General features: G+C 39.0%; 2 protein-coding genes across 3 annotated transcripts; both read right to left on the reverse strand.

The window, feature by feature from the left end:
- Positions 1-583: 583 nt before the first annotated feature.
- Positions 584-4662, reverse strand: LOC131948045 (centromere protein P). The gene is made up of 7 exons (XM_059309511.1): positions 4486-4662; positions 3625-3691; positions 3354-3442; positions 2915-3012; positions 2539-2718; positions 1472-1560; positions 584-774 (listed from the first exon to the last, which is right to left on the reverse strand). The coding sequence occupies exons 1-7, from the start codon at positions 4660-4662 to the stop codon at positions 584-586; spliced, it is 891 nt and encodes a 296-aa protein (XP_059165494.1).
- LOC131948071 (proteoglycan 4) lies at positions 4610-20742 on the reverse strand. 2 transcript variants are annotated; one of them, XM_059309562.1, is made up of 7 exons: positions 20471-20742; positions 13839-16589; positions 13182-13379; positions 12556-12788; positions 11853-12108; positions 10872-11205; positions 4610-4662 (listed from the first exon to the last, which is right to left on the reverse strand). In XM_059309562.1, exons 2-6 carry the CDS (start codon positions 16444-16446, stop codon positions 10943-10945), a joined length of 3558 nt encoding a protein of 1185 aa, XP_059165545.1. In that variant the 5' UTR covers positions 16447-16589; positions 20471-20742; the 3' UTR covers positions 4610-4662; positions 10872-10942. The 2 variants fall into 2 exon arrangements, with proteins under 2 accessions (XP_059165545.1, XP_059165544.1); XM_059309561.1 differs by lacking the exon at positions 20471-20742 and having other exon boundaries at positions 13839-16910.
- Positions 20743-21805: the final 1063 nt, after the last annotated feature.

Genomic DNA, 21805 nt, shown 5'->3' on the forward strand with positions numbered 1-21805 from the left:
TGTGTTGGGTGTGTATGTACTGTATGTGTTGGTGTATGAGATTTGCTACTGCTGTATGTGTGGGTGTGTATGAGATTTACTACTGCTGTATGTGTTGTAGTGTATGAGATTTGCTACTGCTGTGAACTACTGTATGTGTTGTAGTGTATGAGATTTGCTACTGCTGTATGTGTTGTAGTGTATGAGATTTGCTACTGCTGTGAACTACTGTATGTGTTGTAGTGTATGAGATTTGCTACTGCTGTGAACTACTGTATGTGTTGTAGTGTATGAGATTTGCTACTGCTGTGAACTACTGTATGTGTGGGTGTATGAGATTTGCTACTGCTGTGAACTACTGTATGTGTTGTAGTGTATGAGATTTGCTACTGCTGTGAACTACTGTATGTGTGGGTGTATGAGATTTGCTACTGCTGTGAACTACTGTATGTGTTGTAGTGTATGAGATTTGCTACTGCTGTGAACTACTGTATGTGTTGTAGTGTATGAGATTTGCTACTGCTGTGAACTACTGTATGTGTTGTAGTGTATGAGATTTGCTACTGCTGTGAACTACTGTATGTGTTGTAGTGTATGAGATTTGCTACTGCTGTGAACTACTGGCTAAAGGAGGTGAGTTGTCCTTGACCTCCTGGCTGCCCTGTACATCCACGCCATCAGTAGCCACTACCTTGATCAGGGTCTCAATGGCCTGGTCAGCTCCCAGGGAACCCAACATTGTCTGGAAGACTTCGGGTGACGAGGCTAAAATATTTTTTGTGTCTGCAGCTACGACTGGAAAACAAATTTTTAAATTTAAATTTTTTTTTATGAAGAACATTTCTGCCGGAGTTTAATTACATGTAGACTTTCATTTTCTTTAAACCCTCTGAGTTTAATTACATGTAAAACTGTATCAGTCTAAGCTTGTTTAATGTAGAGCTTCAAACAGTACAAGCTACATCTACAGAGTTAATTTTTAAATGTACCAAACTGATATACTAGTTAGCCAACAAGGGAAGTAACAGATATAAAGAGATACACAATGTATTTTTCTACATTAATTTTTGCAGTTAACCAAAGGACTGTATCAGACCATTTCAATCAGATAAAAAATACAAGAGAAATTATTCCACAGAAAACAACATTTGTAATATTCGATGCACCAATGTAATGTTTCTTTTTTGATGAAGTATAAAAAACATTGCAAGCTAACATACTTGGTCTGTTTAAATTAGGTTATTAGGCAGGGGTCTTAAGAACCCATGTAAGAGGAGGGGACTTGGAACCCATGTAGGGAAAGGGGACCTGGAACCCATGAAGGGAAAGGGGACCTGGAACCCATGTAGGGAAAGGGGACCTGGAACCCATGTAGGGAAAGGGGGACCTGGGACCCATGTAGGGAAAGGGGACCTGGGACCCATGTAGGGGGTCTCTGAACAGAAACTTAAGTGACAGAAAGAAATAACAAAAAAACCTAGCGCTGACTCACGTTTTTCATGTGCTTGAACAGTCAAGTGAAAGTCTGGAACCACTCGGTCATTGACAAACTTTCTTCCCCACTCCAGGGTGAATACAGGCCTGATTGAGATAGCAAAGTCAAGTCACATAGGACTAATTAAAACACAACCACATAAACACAGGACTAATGGAAACACAACCACATAAACACAGGACTAATGGAAACACAACCACATAAACACAGAACTAATGGAAACACAACCACATAAACACAGGACTAATGGAAACACAACCACATAAACACAGGACTAATGAAAACACAACCACATAAACACAGGACTAATGAAAACACAACCACATAAACACAGGACTAATGAAAACACAACCACATAAACACAGGACTAATGAAAACACAACCACATAAACACAGGACTAATGGAAACACAACCACATAAACACAGAACTAATGGAAACACAACCACATAAACACAGGACTAATGGAAACACAACCACATAAACACAGGACTAATGGAAACACAACCACATAAACACAGGACTGATGGAAACACAACCACATAAACACAGGACTGATGGAAACACAACCACATAAACACAGGACTAATGGAAACACAACCACATAAACAGAGGACTAATGGAAACACAACCACATAAACACAGGACTGATGGAAACACAACCACATAAACACAGGACTAATGGAAACACAACCACACAAACACAGGACTGATGGAAACATAACCACATAAACACAGGACTTATGGAAACATAACCACATAAACACAGGACTAATGGAAACACAACCACATAAACACAGGACTAATGGAAACACAACCACAGGAAATTTAAACATTGGAATTAAGGAAACAAATCTTACGTGCCCAAATATTTATATTGGACACAATATTAATATTGCTGTTTGTTTCCAAAATGTAATAGTGAAGGTACTGTAATTTTAAACTATTCTCTATCAGCACTATGATAGCTGTAGTACAAGGAAATAACAGACTAGCCGAGTTCTAGCTCAAATGCTGGACCCAACATACACTAAGCTTTAGCTATTGAATAGATTATAGACTTGCCGAAATGGTTTTGGATTCTTTATCTCTAGGCACCTGTTCCCCCTCTCATTGACAATGACAGAAACATTATTGGGGTAGCTCTTGGTGAATTTCTCGATGGCATGGTCCTGGGTTTTCTGCCACTGCAGGTAGGTCTTCAGCAAAGATATTGTCGAGTGAATAGCTAAGTTATCTGCAGCTCTGAAATAAAATTTTAAAACTAAATTGTTAAGTTAATAGACAAAGTACCTGTCAATCTGATACACAATTTAAAATACATCCATTAGGGCATTTCAAAACAAACAAGGTAATAGTGACTTATTAAAGGTTGGCCATGTTAAGTCGTAATAGTGACTTATTACAGGGTGGCCTTGTTAAAACTCCAGGTTGGACTCACTTGACAATTTCCCCGCCAATGGCACCATTTATGTTTTCTCCAAATTTGATTTCAAACCACAGGAGTTTGCTCCCTTCTGAGTGACCTTCCACAGGATTCTAAAATAAATGTTTTCTTTAATAACATTTCTACACTTTTAGAATTAAAATAGATATTTTACTTTTATAAGGTGATATTTGCACCAATTTTTACAATTAAATAAAATGTATTACTTCAATGAGATTTTCTATATACAAACTTTTAGAATTAAAATAGATTTATAACTTCTAATCTATAAGATGAAACTAGCAGCAACTTGTGGAATTAAAATAAATGTTTTACTTTTATAAGGTAAAAGCTAAACAAACTTTTTGAATTGAAATAAATCCTTTACTTCAATATGATGAAATTTATATGAATTATTAGAATTATGATGATAAAGAAAATAATTTCTACTCACAAATATTTCTAACAGTTTGTAGATCAGGATCACCTTCCTATCCAACACCTGCAGGTCCAAATAGAACTCTTTAGTGCAGTGGTTGTCGTCTAGAACAAATAAAGTAGACATTTTTAGTGCAGTGGTTGTCATCTAGAACAAATAAAGTAGACATTTTTAGTGCAGTGGTTGTCGTCTAGAACAAATAGACATTTTTAGTGCAGTGGTTGTCATCTAGAATAAATAAAGTAGACATTTTTAGTGCAGTGGTTGTCATCAAGAAAGGAATTACCCAGTTCAAGAACCTCCCTCCTAATGTTCTCAATTGTAACACCAGTCAGTTTCATTGTTTCATGAAGCTGTGGGAAAAAAGATTTTAATTATCAACTCACAATGTTTAGTTTAGCTAATGAGGATTTACTTTGTAAGTGACAGATTCAAATCCTGCTAGTTTGTATCTTATTTGAGTCAATGAAAATAAAATAATTTGTTTTGTTTTCATTTTGTTTAACAAATGAAATTAAATAATAGGTCCTAAATAACTTATAAAACTACTTTTTGCTAGAAATACTAGAATATAAAAATAAGCTAATACAATTGTTTTTTATCAAATGTAAATGTTATATTACATTCAAACAAAAAAGTGAGGTACAAAGAGTTAGCTCTGTTATAAGGAAAAAAATACCCGAAGTTGATGGTCATAAAATTGTTTCTCTAATTCTTGCAGAACTTGTTCAAAATTGCTACTTCCATCTGGTCTGTAAAAAGAAAAAAGTCATTAGGATTATTGCTTGCTTTTACTTTTCTTGTATTTTTTTTTTAATAAGTCTAAATTAGTAAGTTAAAAATATTGTACTATTGTTTTCTGATAATGTTTTTTTTGTATTTTTATCACTAAATTAAAATTGAAAGGATTCATTAGGGCCTATATAAAAATTCTGAACACATTATTAGTGTACCATACAATTTAATTTTTATGAATTCTATTACTATGAATAATCTAGAAATACGTTCTTAGTATTTTCGAAATTCTAATAACAATGACCTTGGGTTATTTAGAAAACTTAAGTACAAAATTTATTCCATTTATTATATCAAACAATATCATACTCTACATTACAATCAATAATAATAATCCACACCTGTTTATTACCCTCAACTCTGGAGAAGGCAATGCCCCAGGACCAAACTGTTTAAATTTCCTTTTCAGTAGTTTAATATCCTTTTCAAGCTCTGCTATGGTCTCTGCATTTTTCTTTTGGAATTCATCCAACTCTTCTTTACTCAGAGCGCTAATATCAGGGTATTCTTCAAAGTCAGCTAAGTCCATCTGAAAAATGGTCAGTGTAAGCAACAATGTCTGACAAACAAATCATAAAATTTAAAAATTGTAGCATATTTGCTATAATTTATTATTAGGTGGGGCTAAATTTCTGGAGGAAAAAAGTGTAAACTTCAATTCTGTTCTCAGACCCCATTACTGGTATAAAAATAAATCTGGAATTTTACACTAGTTTTTATCTAGGCCAAGCAGGCCTATCCCTAAACTCGAATGAGGAAAGTTGTAAATACACTTGTAAAGCCACGTAGATCTATGTGTGTAAAAATTTTCACTTTAAAGTCCAATATATTATAAAGAATTTAGTAACTAAGCTCAAAATGAGATTTTTCTTTTGTTCCTATACCTTATGTCTTATAAAACAGCTGAAGATCACCAGCCACTTTTTGTTAAAGCTTGAGAGGTGTATCTTACATTTTTTTTGTATTAGAATGGCAACTTTTAACAGGAGGCTTACACTTTTTTGTAGCTAAATCATATAGAGGCCTAGCTGAAATATATCCACGGATGGAGGCCTAGCTGAAATATATCCACGGATGGAGCCCTAGCTGAAATATATCCACGGAATATTTTGGACTGATGTAAACCTTACTGAATTAACTGAGCAGTAGAAGGATGAGAGAAAAAAGGTACATTTCACACAGGCATAAAATAACACATTTAAATGTAAAATACTGTAGGTCCTATTTCTTGTTGTTTTGAACTAGATCTATGTGGTATTCAAAGTCATAACAATAGAAAGAAGTTGTTCAATCATCCATAAATTTCAGGTGTAGTACAAATTGGAACATCTGATTCATTGGGCTTGAAATATGTTTGCATTGAGCGCTGCATTATAACAATACCAACTTAAATACAGTGTTCAAAAATTTAAGTCTGCACCAAAGTGTAAGTTTGTTTATATAAATTATCAGCCCATTGGAATTCGGATGCAATAAAATATTGCAGATAACAGCACAGTTTACCCACATAATGCTGACATATTATTGGGAATAAAATGCGAGACAAAAATCTAAAAAATGTCATCATGTTGTGAATGTGACAGGCCATTTTCGCTCCTTAAAATTTTGCATTACTGTTTTACCAAGACACACATACTATACACTGTAATACTCTACTACTAGATCTATATTAATAATTTAATTAATAATATATTATATATATAAGTATTGGGTAATCTATCGTTTTGGGTACGTAAAATCGCCCGCGACTTGTAATGTGAAAAACAGGTGACTCCTTAAATTGTAATAATTATTTCACATTTTGAGGAGGATTTATGTTTTGAAAAATACAAAAATGTTTCCTAGTTTCATTTATGTACCTGTTTTTAAACAATTGAATTAAAACTTTTCAGTAATAAATGAACACCAGCGATGTTTCCAACAGATGCAACCATGCTCATTTACTATAGCAGCCATCTTGTTAAAGTTTTATTTTTATAGACTTATAGCGCGAGATTCAGGCGGAAGTCACTCTATTTTACAAATGGCTGCTGTTTATTTTTTATATAGCAAATCTTGCTTGCAGACACTGCTGTTTAAAGTTAATTTCTGGCCTATATTGATATATTTAATAATTTATTATTTAGCCATTGATTTAGGTTCATTATTCATTTATCTATAATATTTGACACAAACATATCACAATATACTTCTATTAAAGCATTGACAATGAGGTAACGTTTTCGTACATTGATAGCCGCGGGTGATTTTACGTACCCAAAACGATAGATTACCAACAATTGGTCAATGGACACCAGCGAGAAAAGTCTCAAAGGTATTTGAGAGGTGTATAAATTCATTAAAAAATCATGCACAGCGTATTTACAATTAATATGGTTATAAAATCCTGCCTGTCTGGTTTTTTTCGGACTTTACTAAAGATTGGATGTATTTGATGTTTATAATATTTTCGGTAACTAAATAAAAATTTTAAAAAAAGCAAAAACAATTTGGTTTTCACGTGTAATGGCGACATAAACATGGCATCCTGCTATTGGATAGGCTGCCATAGATTTTATTGCACACATTGTAAGCTAAAAATAGAAAATTTGCATTGTTATTTAAAAACTTGATCTGCAAAGTTTTGTAAACAAATAGTTATCGATCACTAAGTTACTGTACAGCCAATCAATATTTGTCTTACGAAAGTGAAACATCCGGTTATAACTTAGGCTTGATGAAAATAAATAGAAATGTAGCCTTAAACTCAACAAATTATTTTCAAGTTCTCTGGATTTGCAACTTTTATAGCATTTATTCTAAGAATATAAAATTTCTAAATTAATTTTAGGCTTAAGTTTTTATTTTTTATTTTTTTTTACGGTCTAAATCTAAAAAAAACACGTTTTTATTCCATGACAACAACATTATGGAAGGAATCTCGTCAACTCGCTCGCCTCCATTACTCAAATTACTATCAAATTACTAGATCTCTAGTAAATACTAGATTCTAGATTAAGATTAGTATTAGTATCATTAGTAATTAGTAATTAATTAGTATTACCAAGTATTGTGTCTCTTGGTACTGCACTTAAATTGATATAAATTCTAGGCCTGGCGTGTTGTGAAATTTAATAGAATTAGAATCTAGATCTAGAATTTAGATCTAGAACTAGATTCTCTAGATTCTCCTCCAGATCTAGCTAGGTCTAGAATCAAATTTAAATAAACATAAAAACATAGCGATATTTTATTTATTATTTAAGGTTCGTTTCGTATGATTCTGAATTTGTGTTGATCCAAAATATGCCAGATCAAATATATTAATAATAGCCTCATCTGTTTTGAAATTTTATAAATACTTATTTTGAAGTGAAAAAAGACTTTTTTTTTTTTAAATTGGTAAAAAGGTTATTAGTGCTTATCTAGCAAATGTTTATCAAACCTTTTATTTCTATATTTAAAAAAAAATTAAATTCCAACGTTTTCTTCTTTCTTGTTGAGTCTGTGCAAAGTGGAGAAAAACCTAGTCTTACTTATAAATTAGTAGCAAAAAACTAAGGATCACTTTGTTTCAACATTGTCACTCGATGACAACACACTATGACATAAATTGTCATTAGGTGCGCAATTAATTTTCTAATCGATTCTATTTTTATAAAACAAAGTTTTAAAAGATGTAGACCTACGCAGCCGTGATTAGTCTCGAAATGGTGTAGGCCTAGGCCTATAATTTATATTTATTTTTAAATCCGGAGTGATGTTATTAAAATAAATATGGTAATAAAAACCACCATGCTGTTTGATTTTTTGTTGGACTATATTTAAGATTTGATGTATTTTATGTTTTAATATTTTCGATAAATAAACACAATTTTTAAATTTTATTATTTACATTTAATCACAGAAAATGTAAACACAAATGACAAAAACAGTACATATTTAGATTTTTACATGGCGAGACGTTTTTTATTTACCTATTTTGCTATCTTGTTTGTAGCCAATGTTTGTGTGTGAACATGATAATTTGAGTGCCGTATTAGATCGAGTTGGTTGGTGCATGTTATATATAGGATTATGTCAACTTTCAAGCGATTTCCGGTAACCGGAATTATTACTTAATATAACTCTAGTTTCTAAAAAACTGAAAACTTAAGTGTCGTTTTAGTTAGGTGAACAAAATTTAACATGTAATTATAAAATCCAACTCGCAAGTATCTTTCAAATTTTTAACAATTTCCGGTAACCAGAAGTGATACTTTTCTCAAATCCCACGTGAACGCTATAATTTGAGTATTAATTCAGTTACGTAGATGAAATGTAATGTTTAAATATCCGTATACTTAGTTTTCTTTTAATTTTTCGGTGATTTCCGATTTCAGAAGGGACCCTTTATTCTATTTCTGGTTCCTAAAATACCGATAATTTGAGTGCCACTTCGGTTAGGTGGATGAAATTTTAAATGTATCAGAGCTGAATATAAATTTATTTTCCCTGTTTATAAAACCTAATGTAATGTTTAAATCTTCGCGCCTGGGCAGTATAATGTTACAGGTCTGGACAGTACAATATTACAGGTCTGGGCAGTACAATGTTACAGGTCTGAGGTCTGGACAGTACAATGTTCAAAGTCTGGACAGCACAATGTTACAGGTCTGGACAGTAGAATGTTACAGGTCTGGACAGTACAATGTTACAGGTCTAAGGTCTAGACAGTACAATGTTACAGGTCTGGACAGTACAATGTTACAGGTCTAAGGTCTGGACAGTACAATGTTACAGGTCTGGACAGTACAATGTTACAGGTCTGGACAGTACAATGTTACAGGTCTAAGGTCTGGACAGTACAATGTTACAGGTCTGGACAGTACAATGTTACAGGTCTGGACAGCACAATGTCACGGCACAATGTCTCAATACAGGAGATCAAGGAAACAGAAATAAAAAACTTGATTTTGATTCGAGTGTTCGCATTTCGTGTGTTCGAGAGGTAGAGAGCACAACCGCTAACCCGGAAGTTTCAGGCGGCTGTCGGAAACAGCGATACCCAATCCTGAATGTTGGAGCTTGCATCGGAAATAGGTTTGGTGTAACTGTTAGGGTTAAGTTTGGAGTTTAGTACAACCTAGAGTCCGGTTAAAATACAATATCTCCGAGACAAAAAAAAATGGAACAAATTTTTATTTTCAGTATTTACAAACATAAAATAAGGTGATGATACATTCAAGATATATGTATATATATAACAATATATTTAAAGATGGCGGAAGCTATATAACAATATAATTAAATATGGTGAAAGATATATAACAATGAAAGTGAGATTGTGCACAGGTTTATTTACATTTTGCCTTAAAATAGGCATCAGATACTAATAAAATAGGCATCAGATACTATTGAATTTAAAAACACAATTTAGATACAATTCTACACGATCACAGCACAATTTTAACACGTGTGTTTGCAATTATTTGTGAATTTGGATATTGAGTAGGTATTTGAGGGGAGATATGTGGGACTACAAGTAGATACAGGGTGGGGGGGGGGGGTGGGTGGCGGTAAATATAGTCTACCTTCTGTGTGGAGTTGGGGGACCAAGTAGATATAGTCTACCTTCTGTGTTGGTGGGGGGGGGGGGGGGGTGTGGAGGTAAATATAGTCTACCTTCTGTGTGGGTGGGGAGGTGTTGGACTAGGTAAATATAGTCTACCTTCTGTGTTGGTGGGGGGGGGGGGGTGGAGGTAAATATAGTCTACCTTCTGTGTGGGTGGGGGAGGTGTGGGTGGAGGTAAATATAGTCTACCTTCTGTGTGGGTGTGGAGGTGTGGGTGGGGAGGTGTGGTTGGAGGTAAATATAGTCTACCTTCTGTGTGGGTGGGGAGGTGTGGGTGGAGGTAAATATAGTCTACCTTCTGTGTGGGTGGGGAGGTGTGGGTGGGGAGGTGTGGTTGGAGGTAAATATAGTCTACCTTCTGTGTGGGTGGGGAGGTGTGGGTGGAGGTAAATATAGTCTACCTACTGTGTGGGTGGTGAGGTAAGGGACTGAACGTAATTATATGCATACTTTGGTGTGAGGCGAGGAGGGGAGGGGAATTTCGCATACACAAATCTCTTATTAATTAAACTATTCTAAATAGACCGTTCCAATGAATTAGTTGTTACCTTTAGGCCAATGTTGTTTAACATTTGTAGAAAATAACGTGATGCCCGTAGGGGGCCTACATATTTTGTGATAGCCACAGGGGTTGTACTCTAACGTTTAGCTAATGTTGATTGGATATTAATTAATGATTAGTTGATTAGGTTATCATTGCATAAACAATAATTCGTTAAATAACTGTTGCATAAGTTGCCAATATAATGCTATCAGCCACGATTCATACATTTATTGAACCGTTGATGGTGTATGCTATAAATCCTACATGTCATTATTTAACCAATAATCATACATGCTATTCGCATCCATCAATCATGTGCCATAAACCGCTAATTATAATCGACACCAACCGCTTATCATAACTTCCATTACAACTAATCATTGTGCTATTTATCAATATTAATCATAATTATTAGAAATTAAATATTAAGCAATATTTCTATTTTCAACTAATCATATTTGTTGTTTATCATGATAAATACTAACAACTTTCTTCATTGTTACTTAACACTTTTATAAAATTCAACAATGTTAATCATTAAAACCTAAAAACTTTTTAAGGTGTAATATTTAGTTCAACAGAATGAATAAATGTGGGTCACTTTTCGGGTCATGGGGGTCACTGCACGGGTCATGGGGGTCACTGCACGGGTCATGGGGGTCACTGCACGGGTCAGCACATCCAGGAATCCATGGCACTGATGGCGGAGAGCCGCACGGGGCGCTGGATCCAGTCCAGGGCCTGGTTGACGGTGACCACCCACACGTCGTCCTTGTCGGCCAGTGACCCCAGGAACTCGACCAGACCCTCCAGGTTCCCGTCTTTCCTGGCGAACCACGAGGCGTGGATGAAGATGCCGAAAGGCGCTCTGTTGGTGGTGTAGTGCCTCATGAAGTTGTCCTCTATGAACTTTCTACTGCCTTTTGTTCCGGCGCCTAGGGAAGATCATGTAGGATTCAATTATAGGTAAAACTGGTGGGGTAAAATATCTAGGATACAGTTATAGCTAACACCGCAACGGTCGTTTGTACACAATAGGGATTGTAAGTAGGTCACCAACTAGTTCTACGGCTTAATAAAACCTGCATGAGCAATAGAACTGGTTGGTGACCTACTTACCAGCCCTTTTGTAGACAACACTGTTGGGGTAATATATCTAGGATACAGTTACAGATTACACCGCAGGGGTAAAATATTTGGGATAACAGCATAGACAACACCAAAGAGTAAAGTAGATTATTTTGGGATAGAATTATGAAGTTTGATTGAAGAGGGTGTAGAATATTTGGGATTCAGTTTGAAGATAGCACCGCAATATTGGCTATAGGTCATGAATACACAGTATACATAAATTGTACGTCTAACTAAAGCAAGTGTTGGGGGCAATTAAGATACCAATAAAATAGCTCAATTATGTGGAATTGGGGAAAAGTCAAGCGGGGAATACACAGGACATGTTGATTAGACTCGAGGCTACTTTCAAATGAGACGAATAAAATAGTTGTCTACCCTTGTAGTTAGACGTCTTTAAACAAGTGATATCAAAAAAGATGTGTTCATTTCACCAAACAAAACTACTCACCAATCGTGCAAGCATCGGGCATGGCGCAGGCGATTCTGTTATTGCCGTACCATCGGATGAGCGGCACCTCCCACAGGCCGGGATAGGATCGGGTGGGGCAGGGGGTCAGGCTGCATGTTTTGCTGTCAGGGGGCGTGTCCAGGGTGAACGGCCATGTTGGGGCCTCGTTGTTGACGTAGAGATTCCCCGTTACCATGGAGGTATCGTACCGGAACCTGTTTTCTTTCAACATGGCGTACTGTGCGTCACCACCAACCTGTTCATTAAAAGTTTAATTTAATTTCAGAAAACTCAAAATTATTAACAAATTAGCATTTTGTTAAATATGATTATTATAGAAGTCTTCTTTAATCAGAAGCGTAATCTTTCAAGTTACGAATATTTCTTCATATTATTATATTTAGTATGATGTTTCGGGTGGTATCGATATTTTGTTTGTATCGATAATTGAGTAGTATCGTCTGAGTTTTAAGAAAGAGGATTCTGTCATATATATATATATATATATATATATATATATATATATATATATATATATATATATATATATATATATATATATATATATATATATATATATATATATATATATATATATATATTGATAATGTTGTCAACACGAAAGAAGGTACGTCTAGACCCACAGATCTACAACCACGATGTGTGAGTGCATCTGACTGTCCGAGCCTAGGTGAGCAGTTACCTGTAGAAAGGGCGCCCTCATGCCGACGATACCGTCCAGCGGGATGCCAGACTTCTCGTGCAGCCGCTTCTTCATGCCGACCACCTCCTGCTCCCAGTTCTCGAACCCGGCGTCCGCCCACCAGGTGGTGGGGCTGCGGTGGCTGAGGGTGTGGGAGGCGATCTCGTGACCCCCCTTGTGGATCTTGCGGACCATCTCGTAGTCACTGTTGTCTCCAGACACGAAGAAGGTCGCTGTGAACATCAGAAGTCTTACAGTAAGTAAGAAGAACATTAGAAGTCTTACAGTAAGTAAGAAGAACATTAAAAGTCTTACAGTAAGTAAGAAGAACATTAGAAATCTTACAGTATATCTTCATACAAACGTCGTACTAGTTTTAACTACTGGCTTATTGCATGAGTTATGATAGGTCTTACAGTAAGTCTTCGTCAGCGGATATGAGCTAGGGTTAGAGGTAAGGTCTTAGAATAAAGTTTAGGATTAAAATTAAGGTTAAAGCTATGGTTTGGGCTAGGATTAGGGTTGGATTAGGGTTGTGATTCTAGCAAACGCTAGTCCCTTACACTTCTTGACGAAGTTCTAGCAAGTTCCAAAGAAAAACAGATGGGACGTAGGAGCCTACTTACATTTGATGGGGCAGCCGTTGGGGTTCTTGAGTGTGCCGTTGAAGATGGTCTTGTAGTAGCCCATGTTCTGGCCGTTGATGCTGTCGTCAAAGGTCAGCATGACCAGCTGGGGGATGTCCTTAGGGTCAAGGTCGCCTGGCACGTCCGAGCCGATGCACCTGCAGTCGGGCAGCTTGCACCAGGTGCTGCTGCATTTACCTGTAATACACGAGAAGGTCAGGTAGTGAGGTGGGGTGGTAGGGTGGGGTGGTAAGGTGGGGTGTGGTGGTAAGGTGGGGTGTGGTGGTAAGGTGGGGTGGGGTGGGGTGTAAGGTGGGGTGGTAAGGTGGGGTGTGGTGGTAAGGTGGGGTGTGGTGGTAAGGTGGGGTGTGGTGGTAAGGTGGGGTGTGGTGGTAAGGTGGGGTGGGGTGGAGATGTAGCTATAAGCTAGACACCCCGTAGTTCTACTCAGACAACAATGACCACAAACTGAATTTCATGCCAAAAAATGTATTTAACTGGATAACAAGATGCATGTCAGCTAAGAAAGATTTGGTACAGAAATTGTATTTATACGTGCGATTTCTTATTGTTTTTGCCTTAACTAAAACATAATTTGAATTTATTTGTTTTGACGATGCCTTATGTTAATATGTATGTTATTCTGTGTGGGCTCACCTTTCTTGTAGTCGTATTTCTCTATCGGCGACTTGTATTGACTTTGTTCTTTCACCTCCCTGTTCACGTGCTTGGGATCTTCCTTGATCAGACCAACAGAGAACTTATCCAAAGCTGCAGGGGCATTCACTCGGCTGGGACTAGCCTGTTGTTGCTGAGTTTCTGGCCTTTTATCAACAGCGGCCGCGGCGCTGTAGGGGTTGGTGGCGCTGTTCTGAGCTTTGTGGAGCGCGAACTTTCGATCTTCTGCCGCGGCGGCTTGGTTGGGTGGGTTGTATGCCTTGTGGAGGGCGAACCGACGATCAGCAGACGCCGCCTCGTTGACCTGGTGTAGGGAGAAGCTTCTGTCCACCTCTTTACTGGTGTCTTGGACCTTGTGCCTGGGGGTGAAGCGACGTGCAGACGTCTCGTCTTCTGCTCCGCCTTGATTGGACGGGACAAGTTCAATGTCGAACTTGGGGGTTCGAGTGTGGTAGTTGGGTTTCTGTGTGTTGTGGTGGGCGGGGATGTACGCCCGTCTGGAGCTCTTTGGCTGGTCAGCGTGGCCGGAATGTGAACTTGTTCTCAACTGGTCCTTTGACCACCAGGGTAAACTTTTCCCAGGTTTTTCAGAGTCCACCTCACGCGACGTTGGACTGGACTTGTCTTCGGCTGATATCAGATAAGATTTCTCGTCATTTTGTCTTTGGGGAGAACTTTCGTCTTTTGATTTTTGCTTTGGGTTTTCTTCGTTTAGTCTTGGTTTGGATTTCTCATCATTTGATTTTTGGTTAGGCTTATCATCGCTTGGCCTTTGGCTTGACATGGCCCGTGTTGATTTTTGGCTAAACGTTTCATCTGATGGCTTTTGGCTAGTCCTGCCTACAACTTGCCTGTTAAAGGGAGCGAATGGCGACTTAGAGACCGTCGAGGCAGCGGCGCTGTAGCTGGGGCGTTGAGTTATCTTTTCCTTGGTTACTATCACTGCGTCCTTGGTTGTTTCTTTAACGTCTGGACGCGATGACGTCACGGCAGGTTCTGTTTTTCTAGAAAATCTGGAGTTTGTTACTGGTCTTCTAGAGAAGACGATGTTTTGTACCGTCTCGTCCTTCTGTTCTTTTACCTCCGGTTTAGATGTTGATTCAACTTTTGCGGTCTCCTCCTCGTACCAAAGTTTCCCTTCTTTTTTCTGCGAAAACTTTTCCTTGAGTGCAGTTTTCACGGTAGTGAAGGTCCTGGCGACGTCTTCAATTTCCGTGGGTCTCGGCTTAAATTTCTTCAGTGTTGTTCTTGCTCTTTGGAATGTTGCGGCCGTTGTTGGTGTTGGTGTTGGTGTTTCTTTGGTTGTCTGCACTTTTTGCTGCACTACATTGTGCGAGTGTGCCACAGATATTGGGATAGACTTGGCTACTTGCGACTTGACTTGGTTGGACTTTACCCAGGACGGCACGAATTCTTTCTCGGCACTGTCCTCAGTCTTCTTGGCAGGCCTCTCTCTGTAGGCCTCCTGGCGTGGCTTGGAGTAGGCCCTGGTGGACATCTTGCCATCATCCAGTCTGTTGGCTGAGTCGTCTGCTGTTGTCTCGTACCATTTTGGGACAGACGTGATGTCGTCATCGAAGTTTGTGGCAGACTTGTACGGGGCAGATTCGATTAACGGATCCCAGCGGTCGTCGTTCTTGGGTTTTCTCGTGGTCTTGGGTTTGATGCTCTCCACTGGGTTCTGTGGGGCGAACTCACGCTGTTCTGTTCTGCTGCGGGTGTTCTGGACGGGGTGGTAGGCAACAGTGGGTTTTTTAAACGGACTCCGTGAGACCGTGGTTGGGGAGCGGTTTAACGGGCGGGTGGTTGTCGGTTTTGTGGTTGTGCTGGTTGGTGTCGTTTTTCTGGTAGTCGTTGATGTTTTTGGCGCAGCGGTTGCTTTATAGGGTTGAACAATGCGGTCAGAAAACCGGATACGCTGGATTCGATTCTCTTCTGAAAAATCGGGTTCATCTGTGTAATCGATACTACCAGACTCACTTTCCACCTGATAAGTAAAGGATCGAGTACTCACTTCAGGTTTGCGCGTGACTTCAAGGCTTGCATCGGATAACTGCTCACCCTTCTTGTCAAACTTTCCAGAATATTCGTTTGAATCCTTGTGCCTTACGGCCTGGTTGACCTGAGTGGGTAGCGGAGATTTGTCTTGAGGTCTGCTCGTGCTGCGGGGGACCGCCTGCTTGTCTGGCACGGGACTGTCTTGAGTCTTGGCCTGTGGTTTCTTGGCCGTGTCGTGGAACTTTGACGGAGCGTCTGGCTCCACGTCCAGACGTTTCTGCAGCGCGCGCTGGCGAGCTTCCTCCACACAGTTGACCGCCTTAGGCCAGTCGCAGTTCTGGGTCCTCACGTTGTAGTGTAGATCCCCAGGGCATCTGTGCGTGTATTTATTATTGCCCATACAAATATGAAACACTTGCGGGTCTTCGTCATCACAGATGTATCGGCCTTTGACCCCACCGCAGGGGAGGGGAGATGACCCGTTAACTATAGACAAGACCTGAGCTAGAACAACTAGGTAGAAAGACAACTCTTGCCATCTTGACACCCCAGCGCAAACTCTGCTTGACCGACTTGATACGACAGTCATCTTGTTAGTTCTTACAACAAATTCTATCTATTGTTTCGTTGTTAATTTTTTTTTTAAATTTACAATTGAAAACTTCCTTGCCAGATGATCACAATGTCGTAAATGTAAAAGAACATCCAAAGGCTTGTAATCCAAATCCACTTCTGAAAAAATGAACAAGAAAAGAAAATTGCATCATTAAAGACACTCAAAAGCCGTGTGGCTTGGCCTGAAGTTTTCCAACTGAATGACAGGTAAGGCCCGGCATCGAATTTATAAGAGACCAGCCCCGATCTAATGTCCACTCAGTCGATGACCAACAACCTGCGGCCTGCTCAAACAAAATGTACTCCACTTTTTAATTGCTACACCGACCACACAATCAGACTATGGCCACGGGCCAAGACAACAAGAACTGCACCAACTCGAGGTCCTCGGAGGTCTACTCCAAATTTGACGATGTGGAACCTCAACAACCAGGGCACACAGTGGGCAGTTGATGAGACCCAGCTGTCGACCAATGACGAGACCGGCCCCACGTCACTGCGGGACCTGTGTTTGGCTGGCTGTTGGTCCTGTACAAACCTGCCGAATGCTGCAAGGTTGGCTGGCTTCAGCACTCGTGTCAACAGGGAGACAACAGGTAAACAATTACTTTAACCCGCGATTGTTTACCAACAAAAAAAAAAGACCAAGTATGGTGGAATGGTTGGGGGGGGGGGAGGACTTAATCTGTGGGACTGACGTCACGCAGGTTGTGATGTTTGAAGAGAAAGGGTTAACGAGAGCGACCTGCGTTAAACGCTGGTCTACCTGTTGTGTGGCTGTACCAGGTGAGTTCACACTGGGCAGGTGGCGTTGGTCAGGGCTTCCATAGACAGACTTCATTAGTCAGACTTTGATAGGTTGACTTCATAAGTCAGACTTTGATAGGTAGACTTCATTAGTCAGACTTTGATAGGTTGACTTCATAAGTCAGACTTTGATAGGTAGACTTCATTAGTCAGACTTTGATAGACAGACTTCATTAGTCAGACTTTGATAGGTTGACTTCATTAGTCAGACTTTGATAGGTTGACTTCATTAGTCAGACTTTGATAGGTAGACTTCATTAGTCAGACTTTGATATGTAGATTTCATTAGTCAGACTTTGGTAGGTAGACTTCATTAGTCAGACTTTGATATGTAGATTTCATTAGTCAGACTTTGGTAGGTAGACTTCATTAGTCAGACTTTGGTAGGTAGCTTTCATTAGTCAGACTTTGATATTTTTGATCTGACCAGCAAAGACTTTAGACAAATCGAGTCAAGCGACTGACCAGTCAAGCGACTGACCAGATGTTCTGCTTGTCAAACTACAAAGGATCGTGTATAGATTGTATAAGACAAAATAGATGAGGTGGCTCATCATTCTGTTACACGTATATTGTGTTAAGTGAGATTGAAAGGGTGTAGACCAATGGTGAACAACTTTGCTGTTGCTTGTCTTACTGCAGTTGTGTTTTTACAATTGTTTAATGAATTAAGTGAAACAATAAGCTTACAAGGTCCTTATTTAAAGCTAATGAAAATCTACTAATGAACTAAATCTATTTTAAAATCCTTACAGTAAAAAATCAAACTGATTTGTTCGTGAGTGTGGGAGGAGTATCGGCCTAGAAATGTTACGTAATATAAAGTGTAATGTCTATAGACGTGAAGGGAGTCGGTCATGTATGTAATATGTACACGTTACCTTAGATCTAGTCAAACAATAGAGCACTATATTGACATATGAGGGTCTAATGAATGTCACCGCTCAGTGGAATGTTGATTGACAAAATCCTGACGGTAGTTAGAAGTTTATTCATTTCGTAACTGTGTGATGATCATATTTAATTATGATATACCGGCATGTTCTTCTTTGTCGTGATGAGTATGTACACCTAATCCCTCGATAACAGGTATTTCCATTAACTGTTCGCTAATCACGCCAAAGTGTTTAAATACAGTTGAGTTAATTCAAATAAAAACTCGGAAATTTGTTTTCAGACATGTCGTCACCCCTTCCATTGTGAGGGGATTGGGGTAGAGGGCGTCAACGGTACCACACGAACTGAAGTCTTCTGATGCCCTTGAGGGTGCATCAAACAGTACCACAACAACTGGAACCTTCTCTTGTTATCAAGCAGACAATAAGCGTGGGAAAAAAAATTTGTTAATTCATGTTTCAGATTTACAACTAAATTGTTCCTCGGCTTCTTAGATCGAAGTTCAGATGTGACAAGTTTAAATTTGGAAAATTCATTTTCTACCAAAGTAGATTAGACAAGTTCAGTATAGGCGTATTAGGCTTGAGAAATTCATAACGGACAAGTTCAAATTCATGATTTCCCGAGCTTTTTTTTCTGGTGAGATTTTCGGTCGTTCCACGTTTTCAACTGAGGTAAGTAAACTAGTGAGGGGTTCCCACATCTACTGCTGAGGTAACCAAACTAGTGAGGTTTCCACATCTACTGGTGAGGTAACCAAACTAGTGAGGTTTCCACATCTACTGGTGAGATAACCAAACTAGTGAGGTTCCCACATCTACTGGTGAGATAACCAAACTAGTGAGGTTCCCACATCTACTGGTGAGGTAACCAAACTAATGAGGTTCCCACATCTACTGCTGAGGTTCCCACATCTACTGCTGAGGTAAGTAAACTGATGAGGTTCCCACATTTACTGGTGAGGTGTTCTCGCATCTACTGGTGAGGTAAGCGAACTGCTGAGGTTCCCACATCTACTGTTGTTCGAGACGCCGCCAACCGAGCCGCGTGTTTGTACAGATGAGATCGCGAGCTGGGCTCGTGTTTCTGGCTTAAGTCTGTGTTTACCTACACATTTAACCACCTGGGCCATCAGGGGACACCAGCGTCAGACACCTAGATCAGATCAAGACGGCCAGGTATTGCGTTAAGTAACACTGACCAGCGTCAGACACCTAGATCAGATCAAGGTATTGCGTTAAGTAACTCTTGACACTTTAATTCAGTCGACGTAAGAACATGCGAACAAGGGCCGCGACAAAGGTCGGCTTTAAAGTCTGTCCACAAGTTTAGATATATTGGGACGGATGAGTTGAAGATAAACAGTCTTCGCCTCATAATCCCAAGTATAGACAGCCTAGACAACAAAGTTTTGGCTAGAATAATGGAGTGAACGATGTATTTAGACTTTGGCATGATCAATCGAGAACTATGCCGTCTGAGCATTAAGTCCTACCTACTTTCTTGCTTTTTTTTTAATCTCAACCGATTAAAAGCAAAATGTACGATAAAATACATCTTTGTTTACTGCAGCTAAAATAATGGAGTATGTACTCTTTAAACAATAACAGACAGAGGAACAGACTGGCCAGGCGTTAGAGCTCCTGACCTCTAAACTCGAAAAGTCACGAGTTCGAGTCCCAGGCAGATCATAGTCAATAGCTGAGGACAGCAACCCGTCTTGGAGAAGAAAGCATCTGCTGAGTTTCAACTTTTCCTATGTAAACAAGAAGCGAATCTAGAAAGATAATCCACCTCTAGTCGGGGTCGACATCCATTTATAACTCATAACAAGGTGACAAGTTAGACTTAATTGTTTTGGAAGGTGTCCCCTTTTAACCTATCAGATTGGTGTACAACGCTAGAACAGCCCTCAATATTTTCGTAAGCGTGGAAAAAGAATGAGCTTCCTTTACCAAAAACTGAGTGAGATTCTGCTCTAGAAAATTGCAGTGATTCAAGCGAGCGATGTTGATATTTTTGTTAGGGCAGTGAATGTCTTGTTAAACAGTTCATTCTCTTACCCCCTCTTGTAACTAAATACTTTCATCAAAAGCTGGTCACCACAAGCCGATACACCGTGTAAACGGTTGATGAGCAACTACCCTGTAATGTTATGACCAATGCCTTCTGAAATGTTGAGCACCTGCACATTACACCTTAGCAAATGTCCCTACACCCCTAAACTACACTGACTAGGTTCTGCATTCGAATGGAAATCATAGATAAATAAATCACAAAATCTGGAGACCTACCTTTCCGACAGAGTTATCAGCAGATGTAGATGTGAACAGTTGAAAAGCTAGGAGAACCAATCTTTTCACCTGAACTTTGGTGTGTTCACTTCTCCAAAAATCTGGAGCAGAACTACACTCGGAGCCAAGCTCAGTCTACGAACAGCAGTCTGAAAACTGAGTCTAGCTACAACCAACACTCTCAGCTTCGGCTTAAATACTCCCCGACCAATCTTTGGCATTTTTACATTTCTTTTTGGCGAGAGGACCATTTGATGCATCCAAGCTGCCAATGTCAAGGCTACATAACCGGTCGTCTCACCCCCCTGCGACTCAAGGTCCATAATGAGCTGCATCCTTGACGTGCCGGGCAGGACTCACCTGCCGGATGCCGCAGGCTTACGGCATTCTTCGTCGAATCACGGCCAACAAAAAATGGCTTCAATGTCGTAAAACGCTGGACTGAAATGTTACGAATTCTGCCGAGTCCGCTTGTCTAAGGATTAATGATTCAACCTTTTTAACGATCAAGATTCGCAGTTCGTTTTTTGGAAAAAATAAAGCGGGAGTGATCTCCCCTAAACTTTCTGGAATATTCTTATATTACACTACGTGGAATGGCAACTTGGGGTATAGACATTACATGAAAGACATTATTTTTAATCCATTTTAATTACTTAGACTTTTTAAAATAGAATAAAATCCCCTAGAAAAAAGAATTGCGCAAGTGAACAGCAAACAATGTATGCATAATAGTGCGGAACATTAGTACTTTTTAATTAATATGCGGTTTTTTTTTTGAGAAATCGGAAATAGCGTAAAGTACTACTTCCGGTAAACGGAAATTACTCAAAATTTGACAGAAGGCAGAGAATTAGATCTTTGGAAAATCTCGTCAATCTATCTGAAAACAGTACTCAATTATATATTCAGAGAATGCAAAATTAACTTAGGATTAATTAAATGTAATGTTATGTGTGTAGGTTGTATACGCATGGTAATGTTTATAATTCATCTAAAAATATTTAGTTTTAAGTATGTAGATTGTAATTATGTAAAACATAATATCAGTGGCGTAGCGAGGTCGGGTGTCACCCGGTGCGGCACTTAATGGTGTCACCCCCCAGAGGCACAACGACCCTTCCCGGGGTCAAACTTTCAATTTTCGATTTACACCCCCTCAAACTTTCGATTTGCACCCCCCCCCCCCCTCAAACCTTCGATTTGCACTCACACCTCTTAAAAGGCTATTTAACACTCTAATTAATTTTAAAAAATTAACACTCTATTGAGTGGAATTATCATTTTTCTCTATATATTTTGCTATTTTTTGCCTTGGTGTCACCCCCCTAAATG

This window comes from Physella acuta, unplaced genomic scaffold, assembly GCF_028476545.2.
Source record: "Physella acuta isolate Inbredline_101_S28 unplaced genomic scaffold, ASM2847654v3 ptg000622l, whole genome shotgun sequence".
Lineage (NCBI taxonomy): Eukaryota > Metazoa > Mollusca > Gastropoda > Physidae > Physella > Physella acuta.

What these genes read in the sequence shown, in the direction of transcription:
- LOC131948045 (XM_059309511.1), bottom strand. Translation starts at nt 4,662, where the DNA reads ATGGACTTAGCTGACTTTGAAGAATACCCTGATATTAGCGCTCTGAGT. An exon ending in GAGGGAGGTTCTTGAACTGG is followed by an intron (nt 3,443 to 3,624) that starts GTAATTCCTTTC and finishes TATTTGTTCTAG; the next exon opens with ACGACAACCACTGCACTAAA. An exon ending in TGTTCAAGCACATGAAAAAC is followed by an intron (nt 775 to 1,471) that starts GTGAGTCAGCGC and finishes TTTGTTTTCCAG; the next exon opens with TCGTAGCTGCAGACACAAAA.
- LOC131948071 (XM_059309562.1), bottom strand. Translation starts at nt 16,446, where the DNA reads ATGACTGTCGTATCAAGTCGGTCAAGCAGAGTTTGCGCTGGGGTGTCA. An exon ending in GAAATACGACTACAAGAAAG is followed by an intron (nt 13,380 to 13,838) that starts GTGAGCCCACAC and finishes CGTGTATTACAG; the next exon opens with GTAAATGCAGCAGCACCTGG. An exon ending in CAACGGCTGCCCCATCAAAT is followed by an intron (nt 12,789 to 13,181) that starts GTAAGTAGGCTC and finishes TGATGTTCACAG; the next exon opens with CGACCTTCTTCGTGTCTGGA.